Source organism: Cherax quadricarinatus, chromosome 14 (genome assembly GCF_038502225.1).
Source record: "Cherax quadricarinatus isolate ZL_2023a chromosome 14, ASM3850222v1, whole genome shotgun sequence".
Taxonomy (NCBI): domain Eukaryota; kingdom Metazoa; phylum Arthropoda; class Malacostraca; order Decapoda; family Parastacidae; genus Cherax; species Cherax quadricarinatus.
This window is the reverse complement of record NC_091305.1, coordinates 41,527,974-41,544,677: the sequence shown is the minus strand read 5'-3', so window position 1 is coordinate 41,544,677 and position 16,704 is coordinate 41,527,974. Positions and strand designations below refer to the sequence as shown.

The following is a 16,704-nucleotide window of genomic DNA, read 5'->3' as shown; positions in this document are numbered from 1 at the left end:
TGTGAGGGTCACAGCTACGTGGTGACACTTGTGTGAGGGTCACAGCTAGGTGATGACACTTGTGTGAGGGTCACAGCTAGGTGGTGACACTTGTGTGAGGGTCACAGCTAGGTGGTGACACTTGTGTGAGGGTCACAGCTAGGTGGTGACACTTGTGTGAGGGTCACAGCTAGGTGATGACACTTGTGTGAGGGTCACAGCTAGGTGGTGACACTTGTGTGAGGGTCACAGCTAGGTGGTGACACTTGTGTGAGGGTCACAACTAGGTGGTGACACTTGTGTGAGGGTCACAGCTAGGTGGTGACACTTGTGTGAGGGTCACAGCTAGGTGGTGACACTTGTGTGAGGGTCACAGCTAGGTGGTGACACTTGTGTGAGGGTCACAGCTAGGTGATGGCACTTGTGTGAGGGTCACAGCTAGGTGGTGACACTTGTGTGAGGGTCACAGCTAGGTGGTGACACTTGTGTGAGGGTTACAGCTAGCTTGTGACACTTGTGTGAGGGTCACAGCTAGGTGATGACACTTGTGTGAGGGTCACAGCTAGGTGGTGACACTTGTGTGAGGGTCACAGCTAGGTGGTGACACTTGTGTGAGGGTCACAGCTAGGTGATGACACTTGTGTGAGGGTCACAGCTAGGTGTTGACACTTGTGTGAGGGTCACAACTAGGTGATGACACTTGTGTGAGGGTCACATCTAGGTGGTGACACTTGTGTGAGGGTCACAACTAGGTGATGACACTTGTGTGAGGGTCACAACTAGGTGGTGACACGTGTGTGAGGGTCACAGCTAGGTGGTGACACTTGTGTGAGGGGTCACAGCTAGGTGGTGACACTTGTGTGAGGGTCACATCTAGGTGGTCACACTTGTGTGAGGGTCACAGCTAGGTGATGACACTTGTGTGAGGGTCACAGCTAGGTGGTGACACTTGTGTGAGGGTCACAGCTAGGTGATGACACTTGTGTGAGGGTCACAGCTCGGTGGTGACACTTGTGTGAGGGTCACAGCTAGGTGGTGACACTTGTGTGAGGGTCACAACTAGGTGGTGACACTTGTGTGAGGGTCACAGCTAGGTGGTGACACTTGTGTGAGGGGTCACAGCTAGGTGGTGACACTTGTGTGAGGGTCACAGCTAGGTGGTGACACTTGTGTGAGGGTCACAGCTAGGTGATGACACTTGTGTGAGGGTCACAGCTAGGTGGTGACACTTGTGTGAGGGTCACAGCTAGGTGGTGACACTTGTGTGAGGGTCACAGCTACGTGGTGACACTTGTGTGAGGGTCACAGCTAGGTGATGACACTTGTGTGAGGGTCACAGCTAGGTGGTGACACTTGTGTGAGGGTCACAGCTAGGTGGTGACACTTGTGTGAGGGTCACAGCTAGGTGGTGACACTTGTGTGAGGGTCACAGCTAGGTGATGACACTTGTGTGAGGGTCACAGCTAGGTGGTGACACTTGTGTGAGGGTCACAGCTAGGTGGTGACACTTGTGTGAGGGTCACAACTAGGTGGTGACACTTGTGTGAGGGTCACAGCTAGGTGGTGACACTTGTGTGAGGGTCACAGCTAGGTGGTGACACTTGTGTGAGGGTCACAGCTAGGTGGTGACACTTGTGTGAGGGTCACAGCTAGGTGATGGCACTTGTGTGAGGGTCACAGCTAGGTGGTGACACTTGTGTGAGGGTCACAGCTAGGTGGTGACACTTGTGTGAGGGTTACAGCTAGCTTGTGACACTTGTGTGAGGGTCACAGCTAGGTGATGACACTTGTGTGAGGGTCACAGCTAGGTGGTGACACTTGTGTGAGGGTCACAGCTAGGTGGTGACACTTGTGTGAGGGTCACAGCTAGGTGATGACACTTGTGTTAGGGTCACAGCTAGGTGATGACACTTGTGTGAGGGTCACAGCTAGGTGGTGACACTTGTGTGAGGGTCACAGCTAGGTGGTGACACTTGTGTGAGGGTCACAGCTAGGTGGTGACACTTGTGTGAAGGTCACAGCTAGGTGGTGACACTTGTGTGAGGGTCACAGCTAGGTGGTGACACTTGTGTGAGGGTCACAGCTAGGTGGTGACACTTGTGTGAGGGTCACAGCTAGGTGATGGCACTTGTGTGAGGGTCACAGCTAGGTGGTGACACTTGTGTGAGGGTCACAGCTAGGTGGTGACACTTGTGTGAGGGTTACAGCTAGCTTGTGACACTTGTGTGAGGGTCACAGCTAGGTGATGACACTTGTGTGAGGGTCACAGCTAGGTGGTGACACTTGTGTGAGGGTCACAGCTAGGTGGTGACACTTGTGTGAGGGTCACAGCTAGGTGGTGACACTTGTGTGAGGGTCACAGCTAGGTGATGACACTTGTGTGAGGGTCACAGCTAGGTGGTGACACTTGTGTGAGGGTCACAGCTAGGTGGTGACACTTGTGTGAGGGTCACAGCTAGGTGGTGACACTTGTGTGAAGGTCACAGCTAGGTGGTGACACTTGTGTAAGGGTCACAGCTAGGTGGTGACACTTGTGTGAGGGTCACAGCTAGGTGGTGACACTTGTGTGAGGGTCACAGCTAGGTGGTGACATTTGTGTGAGGGTCACAGCTAGGTGGTGACACTTGTGTGAGGGTCACAGCTAGTTGGTGACACTTGTGTGAGGGTCACAGCTAGGTGGTGACACTTGTGTGAAGGTCACAGCTAGGTGGTGACACTTGTGTGATGGCCACAACTTGGAGGTGACACTTGTGTGAGGTTCACAGCTCTGTGTTGACACACGTGTGAGGGTCACAGCTAGGTGGTGACACTTGTGTGAGGGTCACAGCTAGGTAGTGACACTTGTGTGAGGGTCACAGCTAGGTGGTGACACTTGTGTGAGGGTCACAGCTAGGTGGTGACACTTGTGTGAGGGTCACAGCTACGTGGTGACACTTGTGTGAGGGTCACAGCTAGGTGGTGACACTTGTGTGAGGGTCACAGCTGCGTGGTGACACTTGTGTGAGGGTCACAGCTAGATAGTGACGCTTGTGTTAGGGTCACAGCTAGGTGGTGACACTTGTGTGAGGGTCACAGCGAGGTGGTGACACTTGTGTGAGGGTCACAACTAGGTGGTGACACTTGTGTGTGAGTCACAACTAGGTGGTGACACTTGTGTGAGGGTCACAGCTAGGTGTTGACACTTGTGTGAGGGTCACAGCTAGGTGGTGACACTTGTGTGAGGGTCACAGCTAGGTGATGACACTTGTGTGAGGGTCACAACTAGGTGGTGACACTTGTGTGAGGGTCACAGCTATGTGATCACACTTGTGTGAGGGTCACAGCTAGGTGATGACACTTGTGTGAGGGTCACAGCTAGGTGATGACACTTGTGTGAGGGTCACAGCTAGGTGATGACACTTATGTGAGGGTCACAGCTAGCTGATGACACTTGTGTGAGGGTCACAACTAGGTGGTGACACTTGTGTGAGGGTCACAGCTAGGTGATGACACTAGTGTGAGGGTCACAGCTAGGTGGTGACACTTGTGTGAGGGTCACAATTAGGTGATGACACTTGTGTGAGGGTCACAGCTAGGTGATGACACTTGTGTGAGGGTCACAGCTAGGTGGTGACACTTGTGTGAGGGTCACAGCTAGGTGTTGACACTTGTGTGAGGGTCACAGCTAGGTGGTGACACTTGTGTGAGGGTCACAGCTAGGTGATGACACTTGTGTGAGGGTCACAACTAGGTGGTGACACTTGTGTGAGGGTCACAGCTATGTGATCACACTTGTGTGAGGGTCACAGCTAGGTGATGACACTTGTGTGAGGGTCACAGCTAGGTGATGACACTTGTGTGAGGGTCACAGCTAGGTGATGACACTTATGTGAGGGTCACAGCTAGCTGATGACACTTGTGTGAGGGTCACAACTTGGTGGTGACACTTGTGTGAGGGTCACAGCTAGGTGATGACACTTGTGTGAGGGTCACAGCTAGGTGGTGACACTTGTGTGAGGGTCACAATTAGGTGATGACACTTGTGTGAGGGTCACAGCTAGGTGATGACACTTGTGTGAGGGTCACAGCTAGGTGGTGACACTTGTGTGAGGGTCAAATCTAGGTGGTGACACTTGTGTGAGGGTCACAGCTAGGTGATGACACTTGTGTGAGGGTCACAGCTAGGTGTTGACACTTGTGTGAGGGTCACAACTAGGTGATGACACTTGTGTGAGGGTCACATCTAGATGGTGACACTTGTGTGAGGGTCACAACTAGGTGATGACACTTGTGTGAGTGTCACAACTAGGTGGTGACAAGTGTGTGAGGGTCACAGCTAGGTGGTGACACTTGTGTGAGGGGTCACAGCTAGGTGTTGACACTTGTGTGAGGGTCACAACTAGGTGATGACACTTGTGTGAGGGTCACATCTAGATGGTGACACTTGTGTGAGGGTCACAATTAGGTGATGACACTTGTGTGAGGGTCACAGCTAGGTGTTGACACTTGTGTGAGGGTCACAACTAGGTGATGACACTTGTGTGAGGGTCACATCTAGATGGTGACACTTGTGTGAGGGTCACAACTAGGTGATGACACTTGTGTGAGGGTCACAGCTAGGTGGTGACACTTGTGTGAGGGTCACAGCTCGGTGGTGACACTTGTGTGAGGGTAGGTGGGTCACAACTAGGTGGTGACACTTGTGTGAGGGTCACAGCTACGTGGTGACACTTGTGTGAGGGTCACAGCTAGGTGATGACACTTGTGTGAGGGTCACAGCTAGGTGGTGACACTTGTGTGAGGGTCACAGCTAGGTGGTGACACTTGTGTGAGGGTCACAGCTACGTGGTGACACTTGTGTGAGGGTCACAGCTAGGTGATGACACTTGTGTGAGGGTCACAGCTAGGTGGTGACACTTGTGTGAGGGTCACAGCTAGGTGGTGACACTTGTGTGAGGGTCACAGCTAGGTGGTGACACTTGTGTGAGGGTCACAGCTAGGTGATGACACTTGTGTGAGGGTCACAGCTAGGTGGTGACACTTGTGTGAGGGTCACAGCTAGGTGGTGACACTTGTGTGAGGGTCACAACTAGGTGGTGACACTTGTGTGAGGGTCACAGCTAGGTGGTGACACTTGTGTGAGGGTCACAGCTAGGTGGTGACACTTGTGTGAGGGTCACAGCTAGGTGGTGACACTTGTGTGAGGGTCACAGCTAGGTGATGGCACTTGTGTGAGGGTCACAGCTAGGTGGTGACACTTGTGTGAGGGTCACAGCTAGGTGGTGACACTTGTGTGAGGGTTACAGCTAGCTTGTGACACTTGTGTGAGGGTCACAGCTAGGTGATGACACTTGTGTGAGGGTCACAGCTAGGTGGTGACACTTGTGTGAGGGTCACAGCTAGGTGGTGACACTTGTGTGAGGGTCACAGCTAGGTGATGACACTTGTGTGAGGGTCACAGCTAGGTGTTGACACTTGTGTGAGGGTCACAACTAGGTGATGACACTTGTGTGAGGGTCACATCTAGGTGGTGACACTTGTGTGAGGGTCACAACTAGGTGATGACACTTGTGTGAGGGTCACAACTAGGTGGTGACACGTGTGTGAGGGTCACAGCTAGGTGGTGACACTTGTGTGAGGGGTCACAGGTGGTGACACTAGGTGGTGACACTTGTGTGAGGGTCACAGCTAGGTGATGACACTTGTGTGAGGGTCACAGCTAGGTGGTGACACTTGTGTGAGGGTCACAGCTAGGTGGTGAGGGACACTTGTGTGCGGGTCACAGCTAGGTGGTGACACTTGTGTGAGGGTCACAGCTAGGTGGTGACACTTGTGTGAGGGTCACAGCTAGGTGGTGACACTTGTGTGAGGGTCACAGCTAGGTGGTGACACTTGTGTGAGGGTCACAGCTAGGTGGTGACACTTGTGTGAGGGTCACAGCTAGGTGGTGACACTTGTGTGAGGGTCACAGCTAGGTGGTGACACTTGTGTGAGGGTCACAGCTAGGTGATGACACTTGTGTGAGGGTCACAGCTAGGTGGTGACACTTGTGTGAGGGTCACAGCTAGGTGGTGACACTTGTGTGAGGGTCACAGCTAGGTGATGACACTTGTGTGAGGGTCACAGCTAGGTGGTGACACTTGTGTGAGGGTCACAGCTAGGTGGTGACACTTGTGTGAGGGTCACAGCTAGGTGGTGACACTTGTGTGAGGGTCACAGCTAGGTAGGTGATGACACTTGTGTGAGGGTCACAGCTAGGTGGTGACACTTGTGTGAGGGTCACAGCTAGGTGGTGACACTTGTGTGAGGGTCACAGCTAGGTGGTGACACTTGTGTGAGGGTCACAGCTAGGTGATGACACTTGTGTGAGGGTCACAGCTAGGTGGTGACACTTGTGTGAGGGTCACAGCTAGGTGGTGACACTTGTGTGAGGGTCACAGCTAGGTGGTGACACTTGTGTGAGGGTCACAGCTAGGTGTGACACTTGTGTGAGGGTCACAGCTAGGTGGTGACACTTGTGTGAGGGTCACAGCTAGGTGGTGACACTTGTGTGAGGGTCACAGCTAGGTGATGGCACTTGTGTGAGGGTCACAGCTAGGTGGTGACACTTGTGTGAGGGTCACAGCTAGGTGGTGACACTTGTGTGAGGGTTACAGCTAGCTTGTGACACTTGTGTGAGGGTCACAGCTAGGTGATGACACTTGTGTGAGGGTCACAGCTAGGTGGTGACACTTGTGTGAGGGTCACATCTAGGTGGTGACACTTGTGTGAGGGGTGACACTTGTGTGAGGGTCACAGCTAGGTGATGACACTTGTGTGAGGGTCACAGCTAGGTGGTGACACTTGTGTGAGGGTCACAGCTAGGTGGTGACACTTGTGTGAGGGTCACAGCTAGGTGATGACACTTGTGTGAGGGTCACAGCTAGGTGATGACACTTGTGTGAGGGTCAAAGCTAGGTGGTGACACTTGTGTGAGGGTCACAGCTAGGTGGTGACACTTGTGTGAGGGTCACAGCTAGGTGGTGACACTTGTGTGAAGGTCACAGCTAGGTGGTGACACTTGTGTGAGGGTCACAGCTAGGTGGTGACACTTGTGTGAGGGTCACAGCTAGGTGGTGACACTTGTGTGAGGGTCACAGCTAGGTGATGGCACTTGTGTGAGGGTCACAGCTATGTGGTGACACTTGTGTGAGGGTCACAGCTAGGTGGTGACACTTGTGTGAGGGTTACAGCTAGCTTGTGACACTTGTGTGAGGGTCACAGCTAGGTGATGACACTTGTGTGAGGGTCACAGCTAGGTGGTGACACTTGTGTGAGGGTCACAGCTAGGTGGTGACACTTGTGTGAGGGTCACAGCTAGGTGGTGACACTTGTGTGAGGGTCACAGCTAGGTGATGACACTTGTGTGAGGGTCACAGCTAGGTGGTGACACTTGTGTGAGGGTCACAGCTAGGTGGTGACACTTGTGTGAGGGTCACAGCTAGGTGGTGACACTTGTGTGAAGGTCACAGCTAGGTGGTGACACTTGTGTAAGGGTCACAGCTAGGTGGTGACACTTGTGTGAGGGTCACAGCTAGGTGGTGACACTTGTGTGAGGGTCACAGCTAGGTGGTGACATTTGTGTGAGGGTCACAGCTAGGTGGTGACACTTGTGTGAGGGTCACAGCTAGTTGGTGACACTTGTGTGAGGGTCACAGCTAGGTGGTGACACTTGTGTGAAGGTCACAGCTAGGTGGTGACACTTGTGTGAGGGTCACAGCTATGTGGTGACACTTGTGTGAGGGTCACAGCTAGGTGGTGACACTTGTGTGAGGGTCACAGCTAGGTGGTGACACTTGTGTGAGGGTCACAGCTAGGTGATGACACTTGTGTGAGGGTCACAGCTAGGTGATGACACTTGTGTGAAGGTCACAACTAGGTGGTGACACTTGTGTGAGGGTCACAGCTAGGTGGTGACACTTGTGTGAGGGTCACAGCTAGGTGGTGACACTTGTGTGAGGGGTCACAGCTAGGTGGTGACACTTGTGTGAGGGTCACAGCTAGGTGATGACACTTGTGTGAGGGTCACAGCTAGGCGGTGACACTTGTGTGAAGGTCACAACTAGGTGGTGACACTTGTGTGAGGGTCACAGCTAGGTGGTGACACTTGTGTGAGGGTCACAACTAGGTGGTGACACTTGTGTGAGGGTCACAGCTAGGTGGTGACACTTGTGTGAGGGTCACAGCTAGGTGGTGACACTTGTGTGAGGAACATCATCTTCAAGACTAACATCAGTAAGTCACTGCAGCATCACTGTGATAACATCATCTTCAAGACTAACATCAGTAAGTCACTGCAGCATCACTGGGATAACATCATCTTCAAGACTAACATCAGTAAGACACTGCAGCATCACTGGGATAACATCATCTTCAAGACTAACATCAGTAAGTCACTGCAGCATCACTGTGATAACATCATCTTCAAGACTAACATCAGTAAGACACTGCAGCATCACTGTGATAGCATCATCTTCAAGACTAACATCAGTAAGTCACTGCAGCATCACTGGGATAACATCATCTTCAAGACTAACATCAGTAAGTCACTGCAGCATCACTGTGATAACATCATCTTCAAGACTAACATCAGTAAGACACTGCAGCATCACTGGGATAACATCATCTTCAAGACTAACATCAGTAAGTCACGGCAGCATCACTGGGATAACATCATCTTCAAGACTAACATCAGTAAAACACTGCAGCATCACTGGGATAACATCATCTTCAAGACTAACATCAGTAAGTCACTGCAGCATCACTGGGATAACATCATCTTCAAGACTAACATCAGTAAGTCACTGCAGCATCACTGGGATAGCATCATCTTCAAGACTAACATCAGTAAATCACTGCAGCATCACTGGGATAACATCATCTTCAAGACTAACATCAGTAAAACACTGCAGCATCACTGGGATAACATCATCTTCAAGACTAACATCAGTAAGTCACTGCAGCATCACTGGGATAACATCATCTTCAAGACTAACATCAGTAAAACACTGCAGCATCACTGGGATAACATCATCTTCAAGACTAACATCAGTAAGTCACGGCAGCATCACTGGGATAACATCATCTTCAAGACTAACATCAGTAAGACACTGCAGCATCACTGGGATAGCATCATCTTCAAGACTAACATCAGTAAGACACTGCAGCATCACTGGGATAGCATCATCTTCAAGACTAACATCAGTAAGACACTGCAGCATCACTGTGATAGCATCATCTTCAAGACTAACATCAGTAAGTCACTGCAGCATCACTGGGATAACATCATCTTCAAGACTAACATCAGTAAGTCACTGCAGCATCACTGGGATAACATCATCTTCAAGACTAACATCAGTAAGTCACTGCAGCATCACTGGGATAGCATCATCTTCAAGACTAACATCAGTAAGTCACTGCAGCATCACTGGGATAACATCATCTTCAAGACTAACATCAGTAAGTCACTGCAGCATCACTGGGATAGCATCATCTTCAAGACTAACATTTCCCGTCAGCTGCCTCAATCTGATGTTTATAGCCTAAAATAGAATAAACTCCTTCCCTGAAGATACATCGTAAAACGAAAATTCTTTAATTAAAAAAAACACGTAAATTAATTTGGGACCAAGTTCGTGGTCGAGCTAGACAAAAGTTTGGATATACAGACTAGAATTAAGTACTTCAGGCGACAAAGATGTGGAAAATATGTCACTGTCAAGCAAGAACGGTGGATTTTTTCTATGCTTGTACTTCATTTAAAAACCTTATGCTACGTCGTTTTCCAGACTAATAATGAGTACAAACGTAGTTTATTCCAGTTAGTGGAGCATGTAGCTACTTTAACCAGATATGCCATTAATATAGACACTACTGATACTCGCTAAGGTCTTGAAATTTTAAGTAATATAGACAAAAGTAGTATTACAATTAAGAATATGCTATTCGCATTTGCGAATGTACGTTAACTTACATTACAGCTAAATATTGAAATCCCTTTATCTGCACCTTTGCAATTAGCATTAATGTATTGTTCCATTGTTATAACTGTTTATGGATGAATATGTGATAGTTATGCACGTTATGTCCCTGATCCTGATCTTTTGAATTCTGATGAATAGTTTGTAGACCCGTGCCAGTATGGTGTTCCATTTTGTGGTAACTGTGTCCTCCTGCATGTCTACATGTCTCACACCTGTCCCTATCCCTCTCCTCTATTCCCAGCGCCTCAAAACCTTCCCCCTGGACGGCAGCATCTACTATGAGAGAGCATCCAGTGCCCCCCCTCTCTCAACCGCCTACGACGACATCTACTACGAGATTCTTCCACCCAAGTCGGCCGAGTCTCCTGAGGCCACCGCCAGAGGCCCGCTGAGGAAGCTGAAGACTGTGCATCATTCTCATCACCTGCGTATTGCGAACGAGGTAATGCCTCACCACCAGCCCACTGGTCTAAGGGATATTAGACCTCTCCCTCCTGGTGGCTAACGATATATTGTCTTAATTCCCGGCTTTAAGGCTACTACGGCAGTAATTCTGGTCTTTATATTTCCCTCGCAGGTGCCTATATGACTGCAGTTAGCTGCAGTATAATGATCTATTCCAACAATGTCCCTTCTCTAGTTTCATAGGACATTTTATGCCCACAAAGTAATAATATCTTCACGAAGTCCTCCCCACAGGGGAACACTGTTTGACTCACGTCCAAGGTGCTTACCTTTATAAATATATTAAATCAGGGAAAATAGTTCTCGTATTATTGTTGGCTACACTGGCTGGTCATGCACTACCATGGTAAACACTGGTTGGTCATGCACTACCATGGTAAACACTGGCTGGTCATACACTACCATGATAAACACTGGCTGGTCATGCACTACCATGATAAACACTGGCTGGTCATGCACTACCATGGTAAACACTGGCTGGTCATGCACTACCATGGTAAACACTGGTTGGTCATGCACTACCATGGTAAACACTGGCTGGTCATACACTACCATGATAAACACTGGCTGGTCATGCACTACCATGATAAACACTGGCTGGTCATGCACTACCATGGTAAACACTGGCTGGTCATGCACTACCATGGTAAACACTGGTTGGTCATGCACTACCATGGTAAACACTGGCTGGTCATACACTACCATGATAAACACTGGCTGGTCATGCACTACCATGATAAACACTGGCTGGTCATGCACTACCATGGTAAACACTGGCTGGTCATGCACTACCATGGTAAACACTGGCTGGGCATGCACTACCATGATAAACACTGGTTGGTCATGCACTACCATGATAAACACTGGCTGGTCATGCACTACCATGATAAACACTGGCTGGTCATGCACTACCATGGTAAACACTGGTTGGTCATGCACTACCATGGTAAACACTGGCTGGGCATGCACTACCATGGTAAACACTGGCTGGGCATGCACTACCATGGTAAACACTGGCTGGTCATGCACTACCATAGTAAACACTGGCTGGTCATGCACTACCATGGTAAACACTGGCTGGTCATGCACTAACATGGTAAACACTGGCTGGGCATTCACTACCATGGTAAACACTGGCTGGGCATGCGCTACCATGGTAAACACTGGCTGGGCATGCACTACCATGGTAAACACTGGCTGGGCATGCACTACCATGGTAAACACTGGCTGGGCATGCTCTACCATGGTAAACACTGGATGGGCATGCACTACCATGGTAAACACTGGCTGGTCATGCATTACCATGGTAAACACTGGCTGGTCATGCACTACCATGGTAAACACTGGCTGGGCATGCACTACCATGGTAAACACTGGCTGGTCATGCACTACCATGGTAAACACTGGCTGGTCATGCACTACCATGGTAAACACTGGCAGGTCATGCACTACCATGGTAAACACTGGCTGGTCATGCACTACCATGGTAAACACTGGCTGGGCATGCACTACCATGGTAAACACTGGCTGGTCATGCACTACCATGGTAAACACTGGCTGGGCATGCACTACCATGGTAAACACTGGCTGGTCATGCACTACCATGGCAAACACTGGCTGGTCATGCACTACCATGGTAAACACTGGCTGGTCATGCACTACCATGGTAAACACTGCCAAGGCATGCACTACCATGGTAAACACTGGCTGGTCATGCACTACCATGGTAAACACTGGCTGGTCATGCACTACCATGGTAAACATCATTCAGTGACCCTAGACCAACATTTACAATTTTGTTTTCCTTTGAGACAGTCTTCATAAAAACAGTAAATATACACCAAGATTTATTTTGTGTTGGATCATTTGTTACTTAACGCATTTTCTAGTCAAATAAATAGTCATACAAAATCGTAAGCCACTTATTGTAGAAACAAGCAGATAGTGTGTAGCCTACACTGTCGTGTAGGAGTTACAATACAGGTTATTTACACACACACACACACACACACACACACACACACACACACACACACACATACACATATAATACTAAGCTACTTCCTGCTCTCAGAGAAACTGTTGTAATTGTTGACTTTCTTGGCAGCTAAGGAACCTGGACCCTATCTGGTACCGACATCCGTGGGACTGGGACTGCATCTGGATTCCACCCCACGAGACGAGGGTAGTTCCTCATTTCGGCGTAGCCTCAGCCTACGATCTCATTCTCCGATACCTGCGCATGAAACCCACCACATATTATTATATTTCTGATTAAAGCTCTCCTGACACCATAGAAGTTCGGCTGTATACCGGGAGAATCTCCTTACCCCTGCAAACATTTACTGGGAGAACTTAACCTACAACCATCCAAGTGTAGATTATTGTCATCTAAGGCGAGTGCTAACGAGTGCATGGTCTTGTCGGCAGGTGAAGCCTCCGGGATACCAGCCCATATGGATGAAACACCCGTACCGCCTGCCCGTCGAGGACATCGTGGTCCCTCCCCACGAGAGCTCCATCTGGCCAGAAAACATCCCACACTTCAGTCTCGTGTCTTCCTATGATCTCATGATAGACTTTCTGGGAATACGGAAGCCTTGTACTTTCTGCTGACTTGGTGAACCATCGGGGCAGTGCACTCACACGCCACAACTCTCTCAATATTCATAATCTTCTGGAGAGTTAAATAGGGGTTTCTCCGAAAGCAGCAGCGTCCGTGAGTCATAGGAGAGTCCGTGAGGCACAGCAGCGTCCGTGAGGCGACGCCTCAATGAGAACGACAACACTCATCTCACGCATTTGTTTGTTTGTTTTTGTTTTCTTATTGTCATCAATGCCACACTGACTGTTTCCGTTCACACAGTAACAAAGGCCAATCAGTGGACGTTTTAGCTTTTATTGTGTAGTTTGTAAGAGGAAGTCAACAAAAAAAATTAAAACCATATATATTTACGTATATATTTTTGAGTATTGTTTTAAAAATGCTGTAAAACAAGGTGTGATACTAATTTTAGCTTATGTGGTTTATTTCCCCTCACCGTTGTTGATGTGTGGCTTGTACAATATATGTAGTCAATACTCCATAAGTGCAACACGTCCAGTGTGTCCGTTATCTTCACTAACATCAACACGACAGATTCCGTTATCTTCATTAACATCAACACGACAGATTCCGTTATCTTCATTAACATCAACACGACAGATTCCGTTATCTTCACTAACATCAACACGACAGATTCCGTTATCTTCACTAACATCAACACGACAGATTCCGTTATCTTCACTAACATCAACACGACAACTTCGTCGAATTAATAATAATATATATGTAGCTCTTTTATTCTGCGTTTTATTATCCTGGACGACTGACAGAGAAATTCAACATCTGAAAACATGTGATCAGTTGCAAGGCAATCACGGAACCAGGAGCTGTGACTCGACCCCGGCAATCACAGTTTAGTTGTGCCCCCACTTGGCTTAGTTACATCATTTACAGATACTACAGTAATTTCATATATTACAAATAATTCACGATGGTAATCTACTTAACAAGAATGCATATCAGGAAATTTTAAGTATTATTTTACTACTATAAAAAAAAGTCATCATTGGATTGCAGTCTGGGAATGATATCGTCCTGGGATTCTATAAGAAATAAAAATAATATTGAAACTCGTTATATTCAGAACATGAAAACAGAATTTCAATCATTAAATAGATTTTGGGATCGAGGAAATTTTATGAGATGTCTTACACAGACTCGCTTAATTTGATTACAATAATAATAATAATAATAATAATAATAATAATAATAATAATAATAATAATAATAATAATAATAATAATAATAATAATAATAATAATAATAATAATTATGCAAACGATGCCAATTTTTCCCTCCTATATATTTTGTAATATAAGGTCATGGTGCCTGATAGAAACTATAGAAGCTGTGATATCTAAATATGTACCTGATCCTTACAAATATTCAAGGATCATCCCTTGATGCTGGGTCCATGACTGTTTCTGTTTCTCTTCTCTCCCGTTGTTGAGTTTCAAAGAAGCAATACATTTAATGAACACTAATACTCAATGAGAATCAAAAGAATCTTTTGTGGTCCAAGCTAAGAATACGTGTGTTATACAACCATATAGGCAAGTCCTCCCCACCAGCGATCCAGCAGTTTAAAGGTACAACAATCGGGGCCCCAGTGTTATACCTGGTTCAACCCCGCCAGCCACAAGGAAAGACAAAGTTGTGAAGCAATGTTGGAGACTCGTGGATCAACATTGGTAGACTTACCTCAAGTCTGGTCGCCCACAGTTTTGCTTTGTACATAGTATATATACATTGTACGTATACTTGCATGCTATTTTGGTGAAGGCAATGTAAGTATTTACTCACTGCTGACTCTTGTTCGTTCCTCAGTCCTAAATTGGTTAAGAGCAGGAGTACAAACCACAAGACTTCACCTGTGTTCAGTGTCTATCAGACTGACCTGGAGAGTGCAGTGCGCTGCCCTGGTTTCTTCCCTTGGAAGTATGCGAATTCATTTTGTAATGATGAAGGCTCCATGAAGGACAATAAGGCATACTACCGTGACTGGAACAATACACAGACAGCCTGCACATGAAAGAGTGGAGCTTAAGACGACGTTTCTGTCTGACTTTGTAAATGGTCCAAGTCGGGCCGCAGCGTCGTCGTATGCTCCTCTCTCCAATGTGCGGGTTACTTGTGTAATGAAGGCTCCGTGGTTCTGCTCGACTGTATCTTTGAAGTGGCAGCCTTAAGTCTCTGTCGTCTGCTCCTGTAACTCTCACAGAGAATTAGCTCTGCCTATCGACCTCCAACCCATACTATCTGAGCCAATTATTTCTATAAAAATTCCTCTCAGACGCATAAACATCTTGGGAACTTGATACAGGGAATTCCTGTTCACTTGTCTAACCTATAAGCAAGACCTACTTGTCAGTGCAAATGGACTGAACACATTGACTCCAGGCAGAGGGACTGATTGAATAAGAATGCAGGAGCACTACGACAGGCCTACTGGCTCATGCTAGGAAAGTCTAACACCCACTCATGTACTGTCTAACCTGTTTTTGAAGCTACACAAGGTTTAAGCTTCAATGACTCTACTCGGGAATTGTACCACTCATCCACAACTCTGTTCCCAAACAATGCTTTCCTATAACCTTTCTAAATCCTAATTTTTTCCAGTGCGCTCATTGGCGCAAGTCCTGTCTTTGTCAGATATTTTTAGTACGTTATTTACGTCCCTTTCATGAATTCCTGGTTTCCATTTATACACCTCAATCATATCCCCCCCTGTTTTCACGCCTTTCTAGAAAATGCTGATTCAGGGCCTCAGTCTAGCTTCGTAGGAAAGATTTCTGATACATGGGATCAACTTTGTCATCTTTCTTTCTACGGTTTCCAGCGCGTTTATAAATAGGGTTGATAATAACCTGAAGACTCCTGTTATTTATACTTCTTGATATGAAGCCAAGAATTCTATTCGCTTTATTGGTGGTGGTGGTGGTGGTGGTGGTGGTTGTAGTGGTGGTGCTAGTCGCGATGCTGGTGGTGGTGATAGTCGTGATGGTGGTGGTGGTGGTGGTTGTGGTGGTAATGGTGGTGGTGGTGGTGATGGTCGCGATGCCGGTGATGGTAGTAGTAGTAGTGGTGGTGGTGGTGGTGGTAACAGTAGTGATGGTCGTGATGCTGGTGGTGGTAGTGGTAGGAGTAGAGGTGGTGGTAGCGATGGTGGTGGTGATTGTGGTGGTGGTGGTGGTGGTAGTGGTTTTGGTTGTGGTGGTGATGGTGATGGTGGTTGTGGTGGTGATGGTGGTGGTGGTGGTTGTGGTGGTGATGGTGGTGGTGGTTGTGATGGTGATGGTGGTGGTGGTTGTGGTGGTGATGGTGGTGGTGGTGGTGGTAATGGTGGTGGTGACAGACTGTGTACTCGCCAATTTGTGGTTGCAGTGGTCGATTTACAGCTCCTGGCCCCACGTCTTCACTGGTCGCTACTAGGTTCACTCTCTCCCTTCTCCATGAGCTTTATCGTATCTCATCTTAAAGCTATGTATGGATCCTGCCTCCACTACATCACTCTCCATATTGTTTCTCTTCCTGACAACTCTATGACTGAAGAAATACTTCCTAACATCCCTGTGGCTCATCTGAGTTTTCAACTTCCATTTGTGACCCCTTGTTGATGTGTTCCATCTCTGAAACGTCCTGTCCCTATCCACC

General features: G+C 48.0%; 1 protein-coding gene across 2 annotated transcripts in view; it reads left to right on the top strand.

Annotated features, from left to right (window-relative positions):
- Positions 1 to 13,788, top strand: part of LOC128694894 (uncharacterized) — a 79,719-nt gene extending 65,931 nt beyond the window's left edge. Inside the window, exons 3-4 of one of the 2 annotated variants that reach the window (XM_053785255.2) lie at positions 10,222 to 10,422; positions 12,876 to 13,788. In XM_053785255.2, coding sequence (XP_053641230.1) covers positions 10,222 to 10,422; positions 12,876 to 13,061 — 387 coding nt within the window. In that variant the 3' untranslated portion in view covers positions 13,062 to 13,788. Of the gene's footprint in view, positions 1 to 10,221; positions 10,423 to 12,552 lie in introns of both variants that reach the window. The other variant, XM_053785265.2, reaches the window with a different exon arrangement.
- The last annotated feature ends 2,916 nt before the right edge of the window (positions 13,789 to 16,704 follow it).